This window comes from Aptenodytes patagonicus, chromosome 2, assembly GCF_965638725.1.
Source record: "Aptenodytes patagonicus chromosome 2, bAptPat1.pri.cur, whole genome shotgun sequence".
In the NCBI taxonomy this organism is placed as follows: Eukaryota; Metazoa; Chordata; class Aves; order Sphenisciformes; family Spheniscidae; genus Aptenodytes; species Aptenodytes patagonicus.
This window is the reverse complement of record NC_134950.1, coordinates 51,943,787-51,970,522: the sequence shown is the minus strand read 5'-3', so window position 1 is coordinate 51,970,522 and position 26,736 is coordinate 51,943,787. Positions and strand designations below refer to the sequence as shown.

The window sequence follows — 26,736 nt, the reverse complement described above, 5'->3', positions numbered from 1 at the left end:
ATGAAGCAGCAATTACATCTGAAGAGGGAGCCAAGCCAAGAATTCTACCATTCCAATAGCTCTCCTTTGAACATCACGCTACAATATCTAATCTGCTCAGTTTTGAGTTTACACGTACAATAAATCTCTGAGCTTTTGGGTTTGTATAAAATAAACCACATAGACAAGCATGGTACTTATTTTTTTTTTATATAAGGAGCCTATTGTTTAAGAAAATTGCGATAGTTTTAAGATTTTAAATATTCAAAAAAAGCCCTGTGTGTGAAATAGAATCCAGATGAATTTAAAAATTATGCAAGTATTTTCTGGGTCTGGCTGAAAAGCAGATGCTGCCTCCATGATCACTCCCCATCTTTCACAGTACTTTAATATGAATTTTGACAAATAGATACAAAATTGAAGAAAAAAAAAAGTGAAATACAGATAGAGTGAATGTTAACATTTTTTAAAACAAATGCTGGACCTAATACTGATTTCACTTGCTTTGTCACAAGCATTTGCTCACACTTCATCATAATTACCTACTTGGTAACTCACTGAAGACAGCATAGCTGTCTTGGTGTAAGCGGGATAAGAATCTATCCCACCACTTCCCCTTTTGATTAAAAGGAGGAACTGTTAAAATTGGATAATGGTTTCATTTGTCATGCCCTCAGCAAATGCAGATTGTTTGGTCTTTTCAGTAACATTATTACATTGCACAAAGATGACCCTTTTTGTGATTTAAGGTGTAGCTAGAGCAATCCAAGTACAGCCAAATCGATGGAGGCAATCTTGCTCTATCTCCAGTTTTCCAACATTTCTTTATTACATGTAATAGAACATTTTAGCATAATAACTCAGAGGTCTTCAGATACAGAAGACAGAGAAATAATGTTGAAAAGCAATTCTTCACATTTGGCTTTCACCACATCAAGTGCAAACGGTGAACTTAAACATGAAAATACAATTTGCTCCTTTTAAAGTCTACATCCTTATCTCTTGCAAAGAACACACATTCATTTCCAGCGCCTCCAGGTAAAGACTAAGGCATCTGTCACAAGAACAGTGAGTATCTGAAGGATTTGGAAGCAATCTTTTCATAATGTTTCTTTGGAAGGAAAGCAGGGTTACTCAAAATTCATAGAGATTATTAAGTTTATATCCACACAGCAGATATGGTACCATATTATTTCCCGTCAACAATGTTCTCACCTGCTGAGAATCTCTCTTTGGTTCAAGACAGCCATTCATTAGCACTCTACTGCACAAACCAAAGTTATGCCCCATCAGTGAACTGGGCAAGCCCGTAATACCCACACTCAGCTCACGAGGACTGTGTTTACCTATCTTTCGAGCCCTTCATTTTGGTGATTTAATAGGCAAGCAATTTCTTACTTTAGCAGATTTGTTCTGTATTATCAAGTCAGGTATTTCTGGACAAATGCGTGGGTGTTTAAAAGACTCACAAGGCTCCCCAAAGCTCTGCCGTATCCGTGGAGTATGCACTGACAGCAGGGACTCTCTATGACAAGAAAAGCTGATCAGCTGCAAGCTTTCCTATTGATGAATCCAACTTTTCACCCGGTCTAAACTAAGCCTGTGGGTTTTGTGTTTTTCTTCTTAGCCTTCTTTGAGACCTGCAGAAAGTTATGAAATAGATTTTTCTCGTCCTCCCAGGAGCAAGGCCAGGTTCATATCTTGACCTCAGAAACAAAGGAGTCTGTGAAAGCCAGTCTTCTCTGCCTAACATAAAGCAAACTACAACATGCAACATAAGGCAATATTGAGTGTGAGAAATGACAAGCAATGTATCAATATTGGGGAGGACAAATAATAAAACCTGGCCGTATTAAAAATTCCAGCAACAACAGCACCAAACAACACAATTTTGGCTCTGCTACAGTCTTCATTACAAAGGGTGGAAGCAAAGAGTGCTTAGTTGGAAGGAAGATTCCAATTACAAGAACACAAAAAAGAAATTCTTTATTGTAGGGCATTATTTATTTTTAGATATTTTGGTCATCTTATTCTGTAGCCGTTCTAGCTTATATTTGGGTACTGTAATATACAGCCACATATAGACTCTCACAAGAAGACATACTAATGAAAATACAAAATAACCCTTACAGGACTGAATCTCCTCTCAGCAACATTAATGTAAATCAGCTCAGTCAACTGGGGGACATTGATGTGAAACTCGAGTGAGGAAAGAATTGGGCTCTGATGCTTTGAACAAGCTTCCCAAGTATATTTTAGAAATGTGAAGGCTGTTAAGCTGTGGGTTCAGGAGCTTGGAAGACAACAGAGGTGTAAAAATGATAAACCCTATTTTTCATGGTGAAATAGCATTAAGGAACCAAAATATGGTCCCAGAATACATAAATACTGATGAGGAAGTTGCTACCGAAAGCATCAACAGTTTAACACAAGTAAGAAACCAGATTCTTATCAAAGACCACAGGATTGGAATGGCTAGTTCCCATTAGCATGACTGACAGTGGTGTTTGTGCAAATCCACGTATGCTGATGGAATACGGACCCTGAAATATCCATGACCTTGATGTGCAATATTTATGTCTACACCTTTAGCGTCTTGCACATAATGAGATGCAATCTTTTAGCTTTATGCACTTCACCAGGCATTCAATTAGAAACAGCAAATTTTTTTGGGGGGAAAATGCTAAGCTATTTAGACAGAAGGTAGTGAATCAAAAATTGCAAAACTTCAGCTTTCAAAAATAGCCTAAGTGACCTCTTACAATACTCTGACCACTCCATCACAAGCAGGAGGCAACCCCTGTGAAGAGCGAATTCTGGCAAAGTTCTCTCTTCACAGATGATGCACAGCTTAAGCTATAATGAGTTTTTGGGTTACAAATGCTGAACGCATTAATATTCCTTGATGATAATTATCACAGTATAAGCACCTTTCCCAATGTGAGTAGCATAAAGCAACTGAAGCAGCATTTTTACTACATTTGAAACAAGCTGGAAAATGGGATTTTCTACTCTCGTAACCTGAGGTCAACATACATCAAGCTATGCATATTAAATATGTCTACCCTATATAACTATATAGACCTTTCCATATATTCACACACATGCATGCAATTAACACCCTAATTTTTTGAATACTTAAACAAATACGCCATACATATGAACATGAGTTCCCAAGCAAAATAAATCCAACATTTTAAATAGGACCCAAATAATTTGTAAACAGGCTATTTCTTTGAAAGTGAGTTATTTTTCTACAATATTAAAAAAAACCCCAGGTATTAGCTGCTGACACAAATTGGAAATTAAAAAAAAAAAAAAAATTCACCCAAACTGAAAATAAAACTTGCAGAAAAACACTGCCTTCCACCTAACCACTACGTGCAACACTAAGCGTGGCTTATACCCACCACAGGTAGCCTTTCTTTTTTTAAGAACATTTGGAAATATAGTTCTTCAGCAGGCCCAAATTCCTGCACACAGCTCACAGACTAAGTGTTGAGTAGGAGGACTGGAGATATCCCCAGGAAACAGAGGAGCGGGAGCCTCAAGCCAGGCAGCTGAGCACCTGCAAAGCTGTTCCTTACCTGTTGCTGCGGCCGGGAGACTGCAGAACCGTTGTGCTGCCTCTGCCAGGGGCAGGAACGTACTCATCCAGGCAGCAGCAGCAAACCTACTGATTTAATAGCCAGACAGGCTCACCCAACCTTTGTAGCCTACTCTTAAACATGAACGGGGGAAAAAGCGTGTGCACCAGGCATAGCACCTAAAATCTGCGCATTATCCTGAGAAATGGGTGAATACCCATCGCATCACACGTGGAACCCAAATTCCTTCCGAAGATAACATGAGATACACCTCCTTAAACAGTATAAATGGGCCTGGCTGTATTTTAAGTGCAAGACATTTAATTATTATACAAGTACTTACTGAGGATTAATTAGCATACAACAAGGATCTGAAACATGCAGACATTTGTCAAAGAAGACAGGGTTTCTCATGATTTATTATTGTTTGATTAACAACATCATCCAGCAACTATGTTATTAAATCTCTATTTTGCATACTACAGAACCTAAAAGTGTTACCTAGTGATGTACTATCTTAGTCTCAGAAGAGGGTAACAACTTGATCTTTGCTTTTCTCTCACCCCCAACTCAGAAAATGTTCATTGTTACAAACAATGTACTGGTAAGGAGCCTTTAAAATACCACACTGTGAGTTGCAGGGTTTTTACTAAATGCTATAATACTGTTTTAATATTCTGTGCAAATAAACTCAGTGCAGCTTTATTCTAACAAAATGGGAATCAGTTTGAACCCTTAATCCGAAAAATGGGAATCAATTCTGGTGTTCTGTGGGTGTGAAATCTGCTGAATGTATTTACGCCATGTTGTCCTGCACTTCCTTTAGGAAATATGCCATGTTACAACCGTTTCAAGAACTAAAACATAATTTTTACTTATGTGCTGCAAAATGTCTCAAAATCCCATTTGAATATATGGCAAGGTTTTGAGGGAACCTTTGCTAAATATTTAACAGCACTATTGGCTTATTAAATACTGTAATGTGAAAGCCATGAAAGGATGATATAAAGCGCATGCCATTTTTTTCATTTAACATTGGTGCTCACTTTGAACATTGTACAAGCCTATTCATCAGAAGAACTGATGCATTCTAAGAAGTATTCCTTCTTATCAGATAAATGTAGCAATGGCATCTTGCTATTATAAAAATGATTAAATCCCTCCTTGGTTAATTGTGTAAGATCTGTTCCTCTGCAGTTAGAATCCCCTCTCCGTCCTCCCCGCTAAAACATCTGAAAAGATCACGTCTGAAAATTAAAAGTGATGTAGTGAAATCAGGCTGGCACAAGACATATCGCTTATATGAAAGGCAAACCTAGGGGAAAAAAGAGTCAGACACAGAACATGCAGCTTTGGTTTATCATACATAGAAACTGCATGGCTGACCATTTTACAGGTAGAAAACTGAATACATTTCTCTGCACATCACAATGCATTTGACTACTACATAATACAGTGACAGTCATGTTAAAAATACAGCTGTAAGACTGAAAATACTCAATAAAAACAAACACTTCCATTAAAACAAAATCAAAGTAACTTGGTTCATGACAACAGATGTGTTTCAGTAGGAATCACTGAAAACAAATTTAAATCCACAATGAAATATATTAATATAAACTAACAAAAAAATCTCTTGGCATGGAATTGCCTGCAGAGCGTGCATTTATTCTGTAAACACTGTAACAATGATTATCTGTCCTTCCAGCTCTCAGTGGAGACTCCTGCTTTTGAAAATGTCTTGTGGTGACTTACTAAATTCAGGCTATTTCAATTAGTATTATTGCACATTAAAAATTAATTGTATAAAGAGTGGATTAAGGTTTAAATTTCAATTCTACAGTGTGTGTGCTAGAAATGACAGCTAAAAATCAATGCTTCCTGGCCCATAATCGGAAGTTTGTACGACCGAATAGTGTGGAACTGGCGTCAGTTTTAAAAGAATTGATAGTTCAATTCAAGGTGTGTCAGCTCTGGTTCCTGATTTAAATGGGAATACTACACAGCCACAGTATTAAGCTAAAAAAGAAACTGAAAAAAAAGCTGCCTTCCAATGAAAAAAAAGTGTCATCTTCATAAAGATGGAAAAAATCCAAATTACAGCTCAAAATTCACGTTTGGTATCACTGAGGGGAAAAAAGATGTTTTAATGGGATGATGACTTCATTATGGAAGATATATATTTTTTTCCGCATTTAGAACATGTTGTTAAAATACCATCCGGAATTGCAATTTAGGCCCCAATCTTACAAACACTTGAGAACATATATAGCCTTATTCCTGTATAAAAGGAAGCTTGTGGCATCTACTCATGTGAATAAAATCATATCCATACTTACATGTTTTCAGGATCAGACCTTTTCATTACAATTCCTAATGTACAGTGGTGTCACGCAAGCCCATTTAAAACCTTACTGTGTGCGACAGATGCAGATGCAGGTACACAAGTGACCCTGAGGACCCTATGACACTCCCGCTTTGGGACACTTCTCTTCGTGCAAACAGTCCCGGCAAGGACAGCACCAAAGAACGTGGCCGCTAGAGCCGCAAGCCGACACACTTGGGAGCCCTGATACTGTGCAAGTCATGCAACGGAGCTGTAGTTTCTACTTCCACCCCTTAGCAGAGCACCAGTGGGGATGCTGAATCCCCAGGCTGCAGTGGGAGGGGTGACAGGAACGTTGCTATCAAACGTATCAAAAGCCTAAGTGATCAGGCATCAGGCTACAGTGACGAGGGTATAAGGGAATGGGCAACGGTTCCTTGTACCTCCAGTAAGTATGCCAGCCATGGTCTCCTGAGCTGCCCTGTTGTTGTAGAACACAGTACAATTTCTTGGCCTCCACATACATGAAATCAATGACTATCTTCCACTTCATTGTCTGACAAATCAGTTAAAATTTGCCTTCATGACTGAAGGCTGCTTCTTGTACAACTAAGGCTGAAATGTGCACTCTTACCTTGCTGAAGCTTCTATTTAGACGTTGTCACTGTAAGCTGGAAAGATTTTTGAAAAGAAAATGTCTTTATTAAAATACTTGTATCTTTACAACAATAATAATTTTTATTACTTGGGTGAAACTGAATTTTGCAGAAGGTTCCTTGAGATCATGCCACTGGATGATAAACTGACACCACTGCTATAATTCTTCCTTTGAATGTGAACACAGTGCCAAAAGGAAAGGAAACAGCTCAAGCAAAATCATTTTTGCACTCTTCTGTATTGTAAAATGTATGGGGAATAGCAAGAAGGGAAAAAGCATGTTCCACTTGTTATAAATCTAGTATTGTTCCTGTCTGAAAATGGTTAGCAAGAAATGCCTGTCGCTTCTAACAGCAACAAACTGATTTTTTTAAGAGCAAATGATGAAGAACACTGCAAGTCTACTGAACAAACCAGGCTGGCATCACTAAAGTATTGCGAAGCCACCCAGGATACCAGAGCCTGGAATTGAACAGTCATTGGTGTGCACCTAAGAGACAAGTTGATGTCCAAAATGTTTTTAAAGATCCCCTGTGCTGCACGGGTGTCCAACAGCAAGTTTGGCATCAAGAGAGTAAAGAAGATGGGTTGTAATAACAACAATAAAAAAATAATCTGGTCCAAATGGACCCCAAGGTGTAGTAGTCATCCCCATGCAACAATCACCCTTCACTGCAATTTACTGATGTTGCTTCATTACAATACAGCATACAAAGGGGGCAATATTAAGGCATACTATTTAAAGCTACAAGATCTGTGGTGCCAGCTATGGCTGGTACTGAATCAGGACTATAGATTAAAAAGAAGGTAATTTCAGCAGAGAATACCGAAAAATGAAAACTCTCCTGAAGGTGCAAAAGTGTGTCATTTTTACAAGACTTAGCTGAACGCCACAATAAGTGATTGAAGCTAAAGACTGCTAATACATTTTATAGTGTGAACCCACAAATTCGTTACAAAAGCACAGCAATAATTGGTTGCAAATTAACAATCGCCAAAGAAGACGAAGAAATGCAACTGGTTTAGGCAAGGGAGAAAAGAAATGTTTTCATATGACAGCAGAATATATAGAAATTGAGAAAGAGATTTGTGCAGGGTACAGGACCTGCAGAGTAGATGGACCTTGAAGCAAATTTCAGAATTGCAGTGACAAAGGACAAATTCTGAAGAGGAATAAGCCAGTGTTATTGACTCATGGAAGCCATCACAATCTCTGTTAACTCTCTTTCTGTTAACTGGTTCTGACTGGGGAAGAAATGAAGGACAATTTTTGTTGTGTGGAGAAGGTGATGTCAAGAACAGAAATCAGCTGGACCGCATCTGTGAGAAGTGATGATACGGTCAAAGAGGAGGAACAATTTTTTTTTAAATTGGCCTCTGAAATGGATAGGAAACATGAACCAAATTTGGGAACTCTAAGGCAAGCAGCAGAATTCCCCATTAGCCAAGAGATAATAAACAACAAAAATAATTTAATAGCTTGTATTTACAGCATTACAATACTTTTCCTTCTTGATGTACGTTAACTAGTTTGTCTTGAAAAATCTCTGTGGGTAAGTACTGTCTCCATTTCACATTTCAACGACTTGTTCTAGGCTAGTGAAGAAGTCATTGGGAATGCTGGAACCACCACAAACTTCCACCCATTCATGTTCCTGTTTTGACATTCTGAAACAAAAGTTGCCTTTGTAGCCTGTCAAGCAAAGACTTGGAAAACAAGACTTGGAAAAAAGGAGTTCCCGCTCCAAACAAGAAAGGACAATACCATATAGCAAAAGGAGGGAGAGAGAGACTATCATGCCATGAAAAAGTTAACTATATTTTGTGGGAGATAATGGCGTAGGAGAATTCAGAGCCAAAGAGCCTTCCAAATTTGCTTTTTACGGAGATGAATGGGAAGGATACATTTAAGAAAAAACGGCAGCTAGTGTGTATCCAGAGTGCTTCTCTTGTCAGAGAAGAGAACTTCTACAGAAGCTTTAGGTTGAAGGAGACAAAGAAAATCACCAGCCCACAAAAAGGCTGGCCTGGAGGACCCATCGCAAGGGTTGAGAGAGATGCACATGTAGCACAGAAGCGGCAGTTGATGTAAATACGATAACCTAGGTGACATATCATAGAAATTAGAGTCCTATTTTCTGTCACCTAATTTATTCCCATGCACCACCATGAAGGATTTGTCCTGGCGGTACAATTCCAGTCTGTACTGCTAGGCACACTCCATCACTGGTGCAAATGCAGCAGCAGGTAAAAGTAGAGAACTTTTCCATTATTAAGAAGTATCCCTAAGATTTAAGTTTTCTAAGCTAGCTCTCTGTCCAAGCCTATTTATTTCATTTTTCACTTATTTAATTTTATTTTCATTTTGTTTTCATTTTAGCCTTTTCTTTTTAAGCTCAGCTATATTTTAATCAAAAAAGGTTAAAAATACCATCCCTGTTAAGTCTGACTTGTAGAATAACAGCACACAAGGAGGAATGTGGGTTAAAAGTTCAAATTTGGCAGGGAAATGTCACTCAGCTGAAGCGAAGAATATTTAACTGTTCTGGTGAAAATTGGTTTTGATTTGATCATGTTATGACAGTTTGCAAATCCGACTTTGCACTAAGTGATATTTGGGTTAGGCTTTTTAACCAAACTTCGAAGCAAATGGAAGGCTGCATTGCCTCTGAATGACTAATTGAACGAGGTAGTAAGCATCAACATCTCCCGAGTTGTTCAATGAATTACACAGTGCTCTGCAGGAGTCTCATCTGGGGGGCTTGAGGGGGATTTTTTGCACAGTTATCTAATGTCTTGGCACTCGCATAGGTGTGCAATGAAAAGCAGTGAAGCCAGAAGCACAGTGGGTTCATTGTAAAGGTTGCCTGTGAGAGGGTTGGGAGAAAGGGTGCCTAGCCAAACAGCTAGATATTAAGAATATACCGCTGAGGTCCTGAACTACAACACTCTATTAGAGTGCTGTGTGAGAGAAAATTCAAATTGTATGACTAGGCACTGAAAAAAGAAAACCAAAACAGGACGTTACAGGCATATCCTTAACGCTGGCCACTTTACATGTGTTTTATGATTGCTTTTGATTATACAAATATACTATCCCTTTTATCATTCAGTCTAACCCAAACACGAGACTCGTAAGTTTCAGTATAAACACAGTGAATGAGGCAGTGTTTTGAAATAAGCTTTGTCCAACACACTATGAATAGCATATTCTGTAAAGCCTCTTGGATAAGTACCACATATATCAGATTATATTCATGTAATAAAAATAATGTGTTATGTGGCTTTGCACCTTTGAGCAGGTGTCCTTCACTCTGCCCACTGCTTCATTTCCTCCGGGGCTTCTCCTAATGCCCTGAATCGCACAACGTATTCAAACAGCAGCTTACTTAAGAAAAATAAATCTGCCAAAAGGACTGTTTCTTCTTCCTTTCTCCTTACACATTGAATTTACCTCTATAATTACGTTAGTTTAAGGCCGCATGACAGAATTACTCAGTTCTGCCCCACTGATATGTTGGTCCCATGGTTTTACTTGCATGTTTCACTGAGAGGGCGTATAGTAATTTTTCACAGGCAAGAATCCCGAGATTGAACTTTAAGGGCTTGACATTTTTGTGCACAGAAAATTTTTATTTGGTAGTATTTACATTTCTCATTTAGCAATTAGGGGTTTTTTTTGTTTCACAGACATTTATACCTGGTTTGCTGGTCGCTAAAGCATCTGTCTTACAAGCTGAAGGACATGATGGGCTGTTCAGCTCGTACACACATGCATATACCCGTGTACATAAGAAGAGAGTGCATTCAATCATAAAACAACTTGTATTTTAAGTAGGTATTACCGTTTCACTTTACTATTGATTTTCCACTGGCTCCACTTGAAGAAAGTAACTCTACATGTAAAAAAGAGTGTGCAGGAGTATCTTCTGACCATACACGGTCTATGAGGCGTGCAAAATTAAGGATTGTTACCTAAATATAATTCTAAGCTCCCTTAAAGGCAGAATTAAAAGTACTGCTTGCTGAAAGCGTGGTGGTAGCTCGACCACTATGCTGAAGAGACAGAACGAGTTACTTTCCTCAGTAAGGATCACTGAGTGTGTCACTGGTTAATTCCTGTTCTATGCTCCTCATTAGCATTACTCTCAAGTTTCTGGTTATCATATCTGAAATATTAAGACATAATAAGTACGAAGGTGCAGATAATTGGATATTAACCAGAACATACTTGACTGGGCAGGAGGTAGGTCCTTGCTTAAACTAATCCTGAAATGTATTAATCACCAATTAATGAATGGGTTTCAAATTCATTTTCTATTATAGAACACCTCTGAGTATCTAAGCTTTTTCTAATAAAATGAGTTGGAATAACAGGATAGGAATAAGAAACACTCCAGTTTGAGGCTGGTTTGAATTAATTCCCTATGGCTTGTTGTTAAGTTCATTGAAAACAATAATCCTGGTATGAGTGACTTTCTTTATAAGGTTGAGAAAATAACCATATATTATAGCACTTATAGGCTCTATTTGCAGGTGCAAATGGTCATACAGAGGCTAAATTCAGAACAGAGCTAGTTCACTGGAGAACTGCTATAGCACTATCTATATTTCTTAAGAGCAAATATAGGTCTATAGACAAGCAGCATAAGACCTGCATCAACTCCAGATGGATGTTGCCAATTAATGATTTTCAGTGTGAAGACAGGTATACAGGTATGTCAACTTCTGTAAGAAAAAATTTCAAACACCTCCTCTCTCCACCCTGGCCCAAAATGTGGTCCACACCAGTCCAGTCTGGCGATCTGGGTGGAAGAAGAATGGTGGGAGGGCAAATACTCAGAGATTATGAAATCCGGTTAAGAAGCCTGGTGGGATGGGCAGGTGCGTTGGGGGGGAGAGTGACGGAGGGTGATGTTAAGCTCAGAAGCCCCAGCTTTGGACAACTTTGCTGATTTTGCATTAAGCATGCACCTTTAACCAGCATTACTAACTAGCTTGACATGGTTGTACTTTTCTCAGCTGAGAGGCTAACCAGCTGCACCCAGTTAATCTCTAAATAATGTAAGTTTTTGTTAACTGGGCATATTTAAATTCAAAAAAGAAATGCAAGAAACAGAAACAAAGTCTCAAGTTTTCGCTTTTTTTTTTTTTTCCTAAATATAATATCCTTACATGTCCAGGATAATTTTTAAATGGATACTTTAGCATTTTTATTATTTGAAATGGGTGCCCACTACCGCCCCAGAAAAAAACCACCAGAGATCCTTATTGTTACTAATGAAGAAAATTATAACAGACATGGTTGAAGTACTATTATTCCCTTTTCTCTCTTCTTGCTGTCCTCAGTGTTATTTACATTGATGTGAATTGCAAGTAAACCAATATTATCCATCTCTGTATTTTTTCCTTAATTTGTTGACTTTAATTTTAGTAAGTCTTAAATAAGCGCTTACTGGAGATGAAGTAAGATATGCAAGCAAGTAGTCCTTTTATCAACAATTTTGCCACAGAAATACACAAACATTTCAATGGCTCTTCATTAGCAAACAAATCAACAAGTGATATTTTAATGCATGACTTTATTCCATCTCTGTGGGGACCTGTAGTTGAGAGTGTGATGTACAGTACAGAGAAAGGAATCATCAGCCACAATGTCCCAGGGCTCTATCCATTGAGGACTTCTCAGCCTCTGCTTAAAGAGTGCATTTAATTGACTGATAGACAGTAGCTTCTTTGTTCACAGAAGACAGCGAAGTAATGGCAGCTTGAAAATCGTACCATCTACAGGATCTCCTGAGACTAGTAACAGGGGGATATGTGTCAGGAATAAATAAATAATCTAATTATTAAGCCACTTCCTGTCAAGTTAACTCCAATTTGTTGGCTTTTGAAGGCAACAAAACGAGGCATTTTTCCTCATTATGCTTCTCTTTTTATACCACTGGTAATCACAGGCGGATTAAAGGGTGCCTGATTGGTTTTTTTGTCAAGGAACTGAGAAGCAGCCAACAGTACAGAAAAACAGAGTTGGGGTTAGAAGAAATTTCATGCTTGTCTCCTTTCCAGCTCCCTAACAGCCCACACTGCTGCCCCATACAGTGCTGCCAGCTGTACAGCAAATGTGTACCCCTCCAACGGCGGCCTACCAGGCCACAGGCTCCATCCTGAGAGCTGTGAGATACCTTGCAATCTTGGCAGGTAGCTACTGCTGTCATAGGCATAATTCTAAAGGTGACCTACGAAACCCCGTCAGCTCACCAAATGCAACAATATGAGCAGCTGAAGTTCGACACCCACTCTCCATATTGGCTTCTTTTGTTTCGCTTCCTGCGCTTACATCGCAGGGAGAAACCTCGGGACATACTCCGTCGAAGAATCGGAGGCTTCTCTGCTAAGAACAGGGACGATTTAGAAAAGCGATGGTGAGGCTACCCTCTGTGCTGGCAGCTAAACACAGCCCAAAGCAATGTGTTAAGGCTACTGATAAAGCCTGCAATACAAATGGTCAGCAACAAAGAACAAAAGGGAAGGCTGACACCATGCCATTAATGCAGCCTGTGGTGCCTAAGTATTAACATGCACCGTATATCACTGCAGCGGCTCAGAGGAGAATCTTACAGCAGGTAGAGGGAAAGGAACAACTTTCATACTGCCTGGCATTACCTTTCGGTAGCGTCCCCTTCATCAAGTGCTATTCATACCACAGGCATTTCTGCAGGAAAAATCTAAAGCTTACATGTGCTTTGCTTCATTTCTTCACAAAATGAACTCCAGCCTGAATTGTGGACATTTTTCAAATGCTTCTTTTAGTAGTATTATCATTACTATTATTACTACTATTAATATTATTTAATAATAAGGCATTTTCATTCTATTTTATTAGAATTTTTTGAGTCCAAGGTGTCCCTCCCCAAAAAAAAGGGGTTCATACATGTTTGCACACTGTGTCCTGACTTAACCATTTGTGATTTTAAAAGCCAGGATGGTCTTTCCTAAAATCTGTCTCAAAAAGCAAGCAACCATTCCTGCTTCCAACCCCTGAAATGAAGCGCCAGCTCCAGGCAGAGCAGCTCGGTGGGCAAAAGCGGGCGCCCGGGAGGGGGGGGGGGTGGCAGGGTGCCTGTAGCCCGAATAGGTGACACACAGAACCTGAAGCCCAGTGAATGGTGCCACTCTAGCATGTTTACAGCTGCCTTTGCTGTTTCCGAATACATCTTGAATTTTTTGTTAAATTGCACAGATAATTAAAGCCTCTTCATATTTACTGTCTGCTTCACTGGTACCATGAATTCTGTTTTCAGTTACTGTCTGCAAATTCCCTCTCTGCACAATTTCATACTAAGCAATAACACTTCATTTTACATAAGTTTTATCTGATGTCCCCATACAGAGCTGCCAGCTGTACAGCAAATGTGCAGCTCTCAAACTGAGGCCTACTAGGCCACAGGCTCCATCCTGAGATCTGTAAGGCACCTTGCTGTCATTGGCAAGCGTTCCCTGCTATCGCTGCTACCATCGCTCCACACTACACACAACTTAAAATCATCTGATTATTAGAATTTGTGGTCCACACTCCATTTTATCCTTTATTTAATCTATCCCCAGATCACACATTTGTTTAAATGTTTTGGCTGGTTTACAAATCATGCAGCCATCTGCACAGTAGGTGTGACACCATTTTTTAGACAAAAGTTACATTACAAAACAACAAAGATAAAGTCATTTGAAATGCTTTGGTGTTTGTTATTCTGCCTGGTTTGCTTGGACCAACTCTAAGAAATAAATAGAATTATCTGTGTAAATCGATGAACATCTATGAAAAACAACACCCAGCAGAACGCAGAGCTTGCTCCATTACCTACGTTAATATCATGACAGCTGAGGAGAGATGACCTGGCCCACTTCTCATCTCTCCTGTACAGATGGCTATTAAAGAGAAAGTATCCCTTTTGTATGGTCCATGCAGAAACCCTTTATGGGCTTTTCAAATAAGCCAGCATTGCCCACAGGAGAGTAGCTTCCTGTTAGTATTAAACAGCCCAGATTTCGTCTGTTTTGTAACCCAGCTCCTCACAAAATAAACCTACGTTTTCTCAGATTTAACACCAAATGCTGGTTTTCCTGGGTATTTCAATTACATCTCCTCATTTTGCAGACAAGGTAACCAAGTTTCCTCTAACTTTTGGACAACTTCTCGCCAGCTCTGCCTGTAAATAGGAGATTCCCAGGCATCGAAATGATTTTCTGATGCTAAGAGGGTATGATCCATCTCTTCACTATAAATTGACAATTTCAATTTCTTACTACTCAGGAATCAGTGAAGGATGACCAACAAAAGGAAGTCTCCATCTCTTTCCTCCTCTAATGTGTAGATGTGTATCTTTGGATTCTTTTTCTCCCAATCTCGGGTGAGAGGGACTTCACAATGTCAGTTTTACTGTACAGTGATTAAACTGACATTCTGAAGATGTGTTACTTGAGGTCAACATGGTGCAACAAGTATTAGTTGCCCAGCACAGCTTTCTGCGTATGTGAAAGGAAAATCATGGGTTTTAATGACCCTAGGCATTAGACAAATAACAGAATGTGTGAATGCCACATGCTATTACAACCAGACTGAAATTTTCTTGGGCTCCAGAAAGCCGATTGAGGTATTTCCTTTGTCTCGACATCAGTGATGTTGTCTACACGTACCATAATGTACACTGCACAAATGTGAGGCAAATAAGATGATTTATTTTTATAGGTTTATTATGCATGCAGTTAATACATGCATAATGCAAACATGCATATCCACACAACACACAAGCATATATACATATTATATACTTATATCACTGTCACTGAAAAAATCAAAAACCGTGAGTTGCACTAAAATGTGTCTTTACGTCTTCTAATGGTTACATACTACTTGTTATTATAAAACACAGCTGTAAAATTTCTTGGCAGAGAAATTAAAATCATAGATCCCACCTTCTATATACTCTTCTTTTTAAACTACAATTGTTCCAGCATAGATTTGTTTACTTGGGGCTTAATGAAGTATTTGCTGGTGTAAACTAGAATTCTTCATGTCAACTGCAGGGTTGCTTCATCCTGTTTTCCCATTTGCTTCCTAACTTCGGTGCTCGGCATCTTTTTTTCTTTCCCTTCATTTCCTCCTCCTGCTCGCACCTGCTACCTTGCTCAATGCTACACAACGTCCTCCCCTCAAAAACAAGCACCCCCCCCTCACCACAACAGACTTTACAAAACGTGTTTTATACATGATACTGAAAAGGTTAAAAAAGGAAAAGTCTGTTTACTTATCAGAAACGACCTATAATGAAATTGTCAAAAGTAGGGTTGTAAAAAGGTACTGAATCCTGACCGCCACACCCTTCCCCCTTGCTCCCCGACTTTTCAGAGGGGTAGTGGCTCTTGCTATGACACTGGGGCTTGCTTTCTCCATCGACAAAAGTAGCAGCAAACTACAAAGATTGTGGCTGTTTCCCCCTTTTATCATTCTCTTTGTCAGCCTGATCAGTCCTCAATGGTAAATGTGCTGCTCTGTTGTGCACAGCCAGCGGCTCGCAATTTGCTCACTATGTTTCATGAGACAGTTGTTTGTGGCTGTTTGGAACACATTTACCTCTTTGGGGATTTATGCGCTAGTTGCAATGCCAACCTCCATAGTGATAGAGATTTCTTTCTAACTAAAATAGATAATTAGAAGCTGGTAATTATTGGTCAAGAATTATCAGAGTGAAAAAAATTAAGCTCTTCATAAATAGTTCTTGGCAATGTCATCTCTTTACATTATCTCATGCCTAACAGCACTTTACTCAGAGCACTTACAAATTTACACTACTGCTGTTGAGCCTCATAATTTTATGTGGAGTAATTCCTTTTCTGAGTTAAACACGTCCGAACTCCCCCAGTTCTGATCCACTCTGTATGTGCATGTGTGCAAAATCCTAGGCAAATGTTATGGCAACTGTCTATTTACACTGAACTGCATCAGATACTACAGATGTAAAGGGATCAGTGGAAGAAAAAACAATGTTTAGCTTGTCTGCTTAAAATAACAGGGAAAATAATAGGAGGAGCAGTGGAGTGCAGCAAATAGAACACAAACAATGGCAGACTCTCTTCCTACCCTCTCAGGTCAAATGCCAACTGTAAACTATGTGAGCAAAACAAAGGGATGCCAGAAAGCCTCCCTCTTCTCCACAGACACCATACACCCAGAAATAGAATTTTCTCAAAGCAAGCTGCTAAAAATGCTACATATTCCACTTGGAGGGAAAAGTAAAAGAAAGAAGGCTGCAGAAGAATTACCATGTTTGCCAGCACTTTCTAAACCCATATGAAACGCGCCTGGATTTACGTTTCCTCCTTTCCCACTCAAAAGCTGAGAAATTGTTTTGCCAACAGATTTCAATACACACACCGACAAACATGTTTTCACTTGGCAATCATCCTCATGATTATCCAACCAAAAGTACATGCTTACATCTAGGTCCAAAATAATACCTAAACAGAGGGCCTATTTAAAAAAGCCCACAGTTTGCCTCGCTTTCTGTCCGCTGGCATCCCCTAGCCTAAGCTTGAATCAGTGTGTAGTTTAAGCAAACACGGGTGTTGCTTGACGAAGCACGGTGTCTAGAAATGTGCGGACAGATCTGGCAGGCAGAACTCCTGAACTTTCACTCACTTAACGCAAGCAAGGAACTGCACTTCTTTGCCTCTTTGTCCTCATCTATTCAATGGAAAAGGCTTATTGCCCTGTCCCATCACAAAGATGTTGGGAAGACTCAATTAAAGGCTGAAGAACAGTTTTAAAATGGGAAGTTCTAGAAGTAATGAACATGTAGTTACTGAGGAAAGCCATCCCTATGACATCTTTTTAATATATAACTTGTGTAATAATGAATGTAAATTGTATAGCTGTCAAACATACTTAAGGTTACACTTCACTGGGTCATCTGCAGATTTTATTTTCCATTAGGTGGCATAATCCCTCTTGTTGAATTAATTGAAACGTATAATAAAATCTGTAAAAACACTATATACCCACCTAACAAAGAAGAGTAAGAGGCTTTTCAAATAGCCTCTAATCCCTCTTCCCCTGCTAAATGTCTAGTTGAGATTATATTTGATTAGACAAAAACACACACATACACACAACCTAAAAATACCTACCCTCAGTGGAGCTATTTTAGCCAACAAAGTAATTCCGGTTGCCTTATTTAAAAGTCTAAGTTTCACACTGGGGTTTTATAAACATATCTTTGCCTCAGTGACCTTCCATAATGCAACTTCTCTCTGTGGATGTTAGCAACATGAACTCAGTTTACATCCCAGGATCACGTTCAAGGAGCATAGTAATTAGATGGGACATCATCAACTTTTCTAGGCTCCCAAACTGCTAAAAAGATGGTGAGTAGCAACTCCTTCCCTCAGCTGGCTGAGCATGTATCTCTATCAGTGGTCCCTACCCATTCCTGAGTGAAGTCTGGCAGACGACTTTCCACCTTTGTGTTTGTCCCATGTCCCAGCTGCCGCCCCTTTTCTCTTTTCCCTGAATTATGATTATGGAGTCCTTCAGGTAAGAAGACACTACAACCATCAATAACCGCAACACAGACAATGCTAGCATTTTACTATGAGAGGAAATAACAGTTCCTGAGACTGCATGATGATGTCTGTAAAAGCATTTATTGCCCCTACATTTGATCTAGGGATTATCACACTGTTTGACTTTTAACGCCTGCCTTCCCACATTACTTTCCCTCTCTCTCGCATTTAAATTCCTTCTTTTTTTTCTCTCCCTCTTCCTGAAGCTTTCTCAGTTTCCCTTCCCCAGAGGAGCAAAGACACTAGATCTTGTTCTGCCAATCTCCTACTGGGAAAGCAAGGGCAGGAAGACACATTGTATCAGATACATGTAAAAAAGGGAGGGACCAAGGTGTTTAGGAAACCAGGTTTTTTTGTTTGGTAAATGGGCTGTGTCAGCAAGTCAATATTCACTTAAGTGTTTCATCTAATATATTTGTCAATCTACATATTGATATGCAGGCAGATATCTGTGGGTATATATATGGGTTATTTATTATATATATTCGCACAAATGTGTTAACGTGCATGTTTTCTGTATTATATATGAATAGTATAAGCCTACCTACAGACGCACATAAACTAAGGCCAATTTTAAATAGCTTGATGTCACCCCTTGAACCTTTCTCTCTAGACAGAATACGGTCTTGGAAAAAGGCCTGTGAACAATGATATAAATTAAAGGGGAGGGGGGAGAGTGAAATTAGAAAGATAGCTAAGGAAAAATCCAATTAGTGGTGAGAAGGCTAACAGAATTGGAGATCAGAAATTATTTTTCTCTGTGCTTCGATTCCGAGGTCACATTCAAAACTCTCCGGAACGTTGATATTCCTTTCACTCCACCCCACCACAAAATCCCCTTGCATTTGCTTAAACGAGGCTACATCTTTAGGAGCTGCACTGTGAAGTCTGGCAGTGCAGATAAGAATCTTCCACTGAACACAGGTTACCACAAGCATGACCGGCAAATCTCCCTGCATGTTTTGCAAGCTCCTTCTTTATTTCACTGTGAAGATTTTATATTAAGCACGTTTAAATCTGTGTCACTATGGTTATGTCATGAAGCAATATCATGCATGATTAGATACAACACAGACAAAACAATTAAATATTTTTTAAAAGATTCTCTTTCTCATTCAACCTCAACCAGCTGTTAGAAATAAAACATGGCAGTTAATAGCTCAGTTTAAGAAAATCTCAGTCTTTTCACATCTGCAGGCTGAAGCTAGCTAACTGGATTTGTCCTGCTTTACTGACTCTCTCCTCCTTTCTCTCCTCCCATTCTGACCCTTTACTAAAACTCATCCAGAAAATACGAGAAAAAAAAAGAAAATCTGAGCATTTCATGAAAGAAGTGGGCTCCTATTCTGAAAATGTGAGGCACTTGGGAAGTGGGTGGCAAGCCCGCTCTGCCATTCCAGCATCGTCCCTTACCCATAGTGTCCATATTCCCTGTCACGTTTCAGTGTCACTATATGCTACAATTAAGAACATGTCAAACACTGGATTCAAAGAAAACAGCAGAAATGGTGAGTTCTGTTGTTGGTAATAACCTACTTTTAAATTCCATGTTACTGACCCAGATTGAATACTGTGAAGTAGTTCAAATTATCTCCTCCCCAAAGACACAAAATATCAAAACTAAAGCTTAATCCAACAGGCAAATTGCTGTGCTCCTTTACAAAACCAGCTTGTCATTTGCGTTTATTCATTTTTATGAAAAGTATATAAAATGTTCATGCTCTAAATGTATTAAAACTTATTTATAAATTACCGAGAAAAATGGGCTATTAAGTTTTGGCAGGTAACTTTCTTTTACAGTGCAGCCAAATTACTGGTGCTCATGGAAGAAATCTGCATGTTACCTTTGAAGCAAAAAAAAAAAGAGCATCAAACTAAGTATTTTTAAGTTATAAAATGAAAAAACAACCAAATTCTCTTCTGTTGGATATGTAATTACTGGCTTCTATACCGTATCGTTTGGTCTGTGCTTTGCATGCTTTTCTATTATTATAGCAAGAAAAACAGCGTAAGGGAAGCAGGAGTATAAAATCAGTGGTATCCATCTCTGTCTTGAAATGTGAAATTTGGAAAAGAGGCTAAAAACAAAACGAGACAACCCTGGCAATGTTATCTTATTAGCGGGCAAATGATGTGCTTGATAAATTTAATTGGCTGATAGAACTCTTAGTGCTATTACTGAGTGGTTACCAAATTGAAAACATTATGGGTAATCCTAGGGGAATAAGCACATAATAGGAAAATATGAATATCAAAGAAAAAGCAGCTTTTGTTTTATGCCAATTTACAACTGTAACAGCCTTGTAAACATCAAGCCAGGCTTGGATTCAGGAATCCTGAAAGACTTTTTTAAATGCTTGTACCTTAAAGAGCAGATTCCATTACTGAATACCACAATTCCTTATTTTTTCAAATAAATGATAGTATTTAATTGTATACAGATACGCTCAGGACTTTTTTCCAGACTGCTCAAACACAACAAACAATACTATTTTATGGCCATTTGAATTATTTATGTTTCCTAATGACAAAAACTCGCCAGTTTTGATTTTGGTACCAAGGTGCTTGAGAAGTACACAGTAGTGTCATTACCATAATAACTTCTGAAATTAAAACCTGTCTAAAACTCTATGGAAAGCTAACATCCAGTTCATTAACCATTCCTGTTAGTTTGTTTTCAATAATGCAAAAATGATTAGAAGTTTAATTTGCTAATCACCTGTGTTTTGACTGGCAGTGGATATATAATTCTCTGCAGAAGTCTAAACTAGCCCTTGCAGAAAATAAAATATGCTAATGCTTTATCAAGTCTAATAATATGAATAAAAAAATCAATCATGCCTAGGTTAATCATTGATGGATGCACAATTAATTTCTCCTTAACTCTGTTTAATTTTAGAGGCAATGATGATCACGAGTAAGAGAAATGGCTATCTGTCTTTCAGAAGTTTTAGTGCTTCACTTACCAATCATGTGGTTTGCAACATGAACTTGGATATCCCATTCATTGTAGAAAACCATCTGACATTTGATGCACTGGTAGGTCTTCTTCTAAAGAAACAAGGGTAGATAAAATTTACTGAAACATACAATTGGAACCATTTCATTATAACTCAAAATACTGAGTTCAAAGTGGTCATTTAAAGCTCTCCAGCAGTGTTTTCATTAAGGCTTAATTACTAATATTAAAAAATAACACTCTGCAGTTCTGCAGTACCTTTTATCTGAGTTTCCTGAAACTCTGTAGAGCTTGGGGTTTTTTCAGCTTCCTAACTCCAGGGACAGTCCAGTATTGCTGAAACACCAGCTTTATATTCATGGAAGGCAAAATGCAATGAGAATATGTGGGAGGCGATCCAAACAACACTGAAATCAACGCGAATCCTTCATTTTATACCAATGGATGAGGCCCACTACAGAACTGGGGAGAAGCCAGGAATAGAACACAGAAATCAGAAATCTGCTTCTCCCTCATTCTCAACTGGGCTGCAGAATCTCCTCTGCACCGTAGATTTTAAATGGCCCATCAGGTTGCCATCTTTCAAGGAGGGAAAAATCCCTGCTAACCTGGACAAATGGTTACTGTATCCAGGGAGTTGCTTCATTATCTATTGGCAAGCCTGTACCAAAACTGGGAAGGCTGGCTAGAAACCAGCCGGAGAGCAATCCTTCTGGCCACATTAGACTGGGCCTGACTTACTTAAAAATCATGGTGTATACAGATCAAATTTCATTATAAACAAGGAAATGCGTTACTTTGGTCTCTTTGGTGCGTGGGAAAAGTTCTTCGTTTGTGTCTTGGTGTCTTTCAGAAGAGATCTGCTATTTCACTTTTCTACAAGGTATATCACTTGTCCAAGACATTTCAACATCCTAAGAATGTGATTTTCTTTTCTCTTACTATTTTTCTTGACCTGAATTGGCCAGAGATTTGACATTAGAAAGCATTGCTTTAGAAGTGGAAACTAAGAGTATATTCAAAAGTAAAATTTTGGTTTTTCATCATAAGACACAAAATCTGTAGTTATCCAAGCATCTAATGAGACAAGGCAGATTCATAAAATTATTCAACTGCATAATTGTAGTACCAAGGACTCAAGTCCTAAGGTAACAGTCCTGGAGAGCTCAATTGTTGTTTTGAAGATGCAATGAAGGCAAGGTAAGCCCTGAACTGCCACATCAAGGCAGTAACTCAAGAGACACGTATCTTTCTGTACAGCCACAGATACCTTGCCTACATCAGCAAAATGAAAAAAAGGAAAAACATGTATTTTTTAAAGAATGTAAAGTTACAAAAAGCTGGCACAGATGTAATAAAATGCAGATTTCGTATATATCTGTTGGTGAAGAAGTAGGGTTCACTGGATAATGTGCATCGAAAATCCAGCCTGTCTTGTATATATTTAACTTCTGAAGAGTGTTATGCAGCTGGTATTATTGATTACATTTTTAAAAAAGGGTTTTTTTCCTGACTGAACATTATTAAAGACTTGCTGGATTTGTTATCAGCATCTAAATTTAGATGCCCTGTCCCAGGCAGATAAAGTGCCCATCCATTAAGTACCTTTCTACTTCAAGTCTGTAGGCAGGAATATAAAGACTTTTTCAACATATGTCATTTTGTCTTACCAAGTTAACTGAAAGATTAGTGACTAATCAAAGTCAAGTCTGAAATTAAGTGCTCCTGTGGGCTCATCTTTACAAATGTCCCATTGCTCCTCGTACACAGAGGCCATTTTAATTTTCTTGATGACAATAACAAAATGTATTGCGTTGCTTCTCAGTGGAAACAATCATAAGCCTTTTTTGCTGTTTTTCATTTAAATCTTCAGTTTTCTGAAATGTAACCAAGTTAAATCCTTATGTAGACAAACAAAATCAATGGGCACCCAGAAAACAAATCTGCTTTGACTTAGTTTTACAGTTACGATTTGTAAAGCCTGCTGTTTTAAAAGATAGAACACTTTTTCTCTTTTTCATTGTTGTGACAATACTAGTAACATTGCTAGAAATTCAGATTCAGTCTAAGGATTTCCTATTATATGTTGGTAAATTTAACCTTCCTGCACTACATCTAGCTCTATCAAAGACCTCTAAATAATGACAGTCACGATCAAAGATTTATTATGCTAAGCTCTTTACAAGATGCTTTTTGATGCTGACATATAGAACAACAATATTGCATAAATAACAATCAGTCTCCCTTTTTTTAAAACATTGTTTCCCTTTAGAACTAGTTAGAAAATATTTCTTACTCCCTGATGACTGGCACTATATATTGTTTATTAGCATACCCCTAGCATTATTCCTGATATGTGACTTTGTTCAAAAACAAAGAAACATAAACTTAATGGCTGGTCTTTTCTCTTGTTAGCACAGTAATGCAGAGTGCATGTCAAGAATTGTTGGCAAAATTATGACTGATGTACATAATGACAACACATACAAAGGTTGGGGTTTTTTTGAAGTCTAATGCCAAAAAATACACTCATTTGACAACAACAACAAAATAATAATTTACTAGCACTTACTAGCCTCTTCAAAATGATCTGACATATTTGCAGAATCACACACAGACGTTTTCTTTTTATCATGAAGGGAAGAATGTTTTTGTGACTGCTGCTTGATCAAACACTAGTTCTTTTTTGTTTCCAAACATATTCTAAAATGTTGACATCAACTTTTATTAGCTCAACACACACTCATCTCAAAGTGTCTAAACTTGTGCATGGTTTTTATTTTAAAAGCAAACTCAGTAAATTCCATTTACTCTTAGATTTTCAAATGATCAAACCCAGTCATTTTCACACCACGTTGAACAAAACCCACATACTTATTTCCATATGTTCCGCATTCTAAGGAAGTCCTTTTTCACTGCAAGTTACATCTTAGTCTCACAAGCTTTGGCAAAACCACGGGACTCGTAACTGCTCACAGGAGCTCCTGGGTCCTGATGTGCTTCATGGCTGGTCCCAGTCCCCTACTGGGGTGAGATTCAGGGGGAGACCCAGCCCCTCCTCACTCCATGTTCCCACAAAGGGGCAACTCGGGGGAATAAGAGAGAAATGAGCCCTGGGGTTTTGCAGCTCCATGTCCCTTGCCTGGGTAGCCGGGGAAGAAGCCTTGCAGCAGTTGTGTAGCACAGCACAGAAGAAAAATTGGGTTGCGACTCGAGGCATTTGAATCTCTCTCTCGTGTCTCCAGCCCTTTGCGATACAAGATGGCTCCCCAGAGAAAGAAGCACGGGGCTGTGACAGCCATCCTTGCCTTGCCTTGCCTTGCTGCAGCTGTTTGCAGCGAGGAACCCTGGCTGAGCTCCCTGCCCCTCTGCCCGAGTCACCTGTGCCTACGGAGGACTCAGCAGGACCTTGCGGGCACCCAGGCCTTGCTGCTCCAGCTCACAGCCCAGGGCATATCACCTCCACACAGTGATGAAGGGTGGACAGCTGGGGGCACTTACACCCTAGCCTGCCACCACTGCCTTTGCCAGAGGACACCTGTCAGCCTCCTGCAAGAGACAGAAACATGACAACATTCTCATTCTCCCCTCCAAACACAAAAACAAGCCGACGCACATTTCTTGTTACAGAGTAATTTCGTATCAGCAAAGGTGGGCCGCAGAAGACCCTTACCAGTGCATTTCCATATGGACTCAGGCAGGACCAGTATGGTATCTGGAGAAGCCACACTGCACTCTAAACTGTACCTTGTTGCAAAACTTCCAAAGATTAGTTCCAGAGGAGAGCGACACATATGTTATCAGATGGGATTAAGAAAATGGTTTAACTTTTTCCTTTTATTTCTTATATTATTGTGGCCTCATCTTTTCATAAAAACTCTTCAATAAACAAGCCCACAATCCTTCACTAAACCCCCTCCTGTCAAGAACCTAAGTGCCAATTTGTTTCCTACATGCTGAGCGTAAATCTGAGGCCCAAGTCATTCCTGGGGCCATTAAAAATTGTCATAGAAAAGTAACTGCTTGGACTAGGTGTCTCACAAGAGCACTGCGCAATCTGGCTGCCTCTTGCATTCCTGTTCGTTTGCATTCCTGTTTTCAGAATGAATTTAAAGTCTTCCGGCATGCAAAGCTTCTCTGTGTCTACAGTTAATGAGCTTTGGATTGGGCCTTCAATCCATGCAGAGCATATGCATGTGTCTCTCTAACCTTTTGAATAATTAATGTCACCTAGACCTTTAATAATTGTCCTGATCCTCACTTGCCACTTCGCAGTTTTCAGAATTTCCTTTCTATAAAGGTACCCAAGGTGTCCATGTCATGTCAAATGGGGCTTTGCTCCTTTTATAAACGGCCCCAGAATATGGTCTTTCAGTTGGTACTTCAGTTCTGTGTCCAGAACTTTATTGCTTTTATAAACAAAGTAAAACAACAAATAAACACTCTACTAGAGGATTTACAGTTCTATTCAGAAGTGCTTCAGACGTATGCAGACGATCCTTCTATGTAGCCTTCTGTGCCCTGTGACTGTCTGAGGTATCCATACATTCTTCTTTTTCTATTCCCCAGCCTCATTATATTACTTGAAAATGAACTGCATATGCTACTTATCTGCCCATGCTCCACCTCCTTGTCAAAGTCATTCAGAATTTTATCACCTGCCTATTTTGTTCTGACATTTCCCCAGTTTTGTACTATCAGGGAATTTCATCACCTTACTACTTATTCTTTCTTCCAGACTACTGATATGCTGCATAAATTCAAGAAAATTGGTGCAAATAATGATTCTTAAGGCTTTCCATTATTCACACCCCTCCAACCTAACCTGCTTCAATTCACAAGACTCCTATGCTCTCCATACCCAAGTTAGTGTTTCTTTTCTTTTTTAATCAAACAAAGTATCTCTCCCTATGCCATACTTATTCACCCAACAGATTAGTCTTTTGTGCTATACCGTTTCAAAAGCTTTGCTAAAATCGTGGTAAATCATATTTATAGGCTTCTCTGTCAGCACTTGTGGCTACTCTCTCAAAATACTCTTTATTGAAAATTTTAAGCATGATCCTCCCTTTGTGAATCTTTGCCCTCTATCCTTCATTAAATCCAAACTTTCTAGGTGTTCTTCTATCATGTCTTTGATTAGCCTTTCTCTTATGTTCCTCACTGTTTAAATCAAGCTCACAAACCAGTAATTTCGTGCATAATCCTTACATCCCCTGTTAAATGTCTGTTTAGTAGCCTTTTCCCAGGCTGTTGATACCTCTTCTTAAAAGACTGTAAATTTATCTGCTTAATGTTTCCTTTTATCTTCAGCTTCTTTTTCTGAGAATTTTGGGATAGATATTTTTCTGTGCTTGTAAGTCACTTTTCGTATACTATATTCCATTATATTACACCTAATCCATACTTCATTCTTCTCCAGGGGGAGGATATGCCACAAGCTCCGCGACAAAGCACTTTTTCAACAGTATTGGTTTCTGTGATTACATATACCATTTCTAGATCTCCTCTATCCCCCTTTTAACTGAATACTTGTTTCCTATATGAGAAGTAACCAAAAATATGCTTTATAGCTTCTAATGCACTGTGTCTACATTCCCTCTTTT

General features: G+C 38.9%; 1 protein-coding gene across 4 annotated transcripts in view; it reads right to left on the bottom strand.

Annotated features, from left to right (window-relative positions):
- ZNF521 (zinc finger protein 521) overlaps positions 1 to 26,736 on the bottom strand; it is a 233,429-nt gene that overhangs the window by 98,435 nt on the left and 108,258 nt on the right. For all 4 annotated transcript variants that reach the window (XM_076329813.1, XM_076329816.1, XM_076329817.1 and 1 more), the window contains one exon: positions 21,138 to 21,222. In XM_076329813.1, coding sequence (XP_076185928.1) covers positions 21,138 to 21,222 — 85 coding nt within the window. The remainder of the gene's footprint in view (positions 1 to 21,137; positions 21,223 to 26,736) is intronic.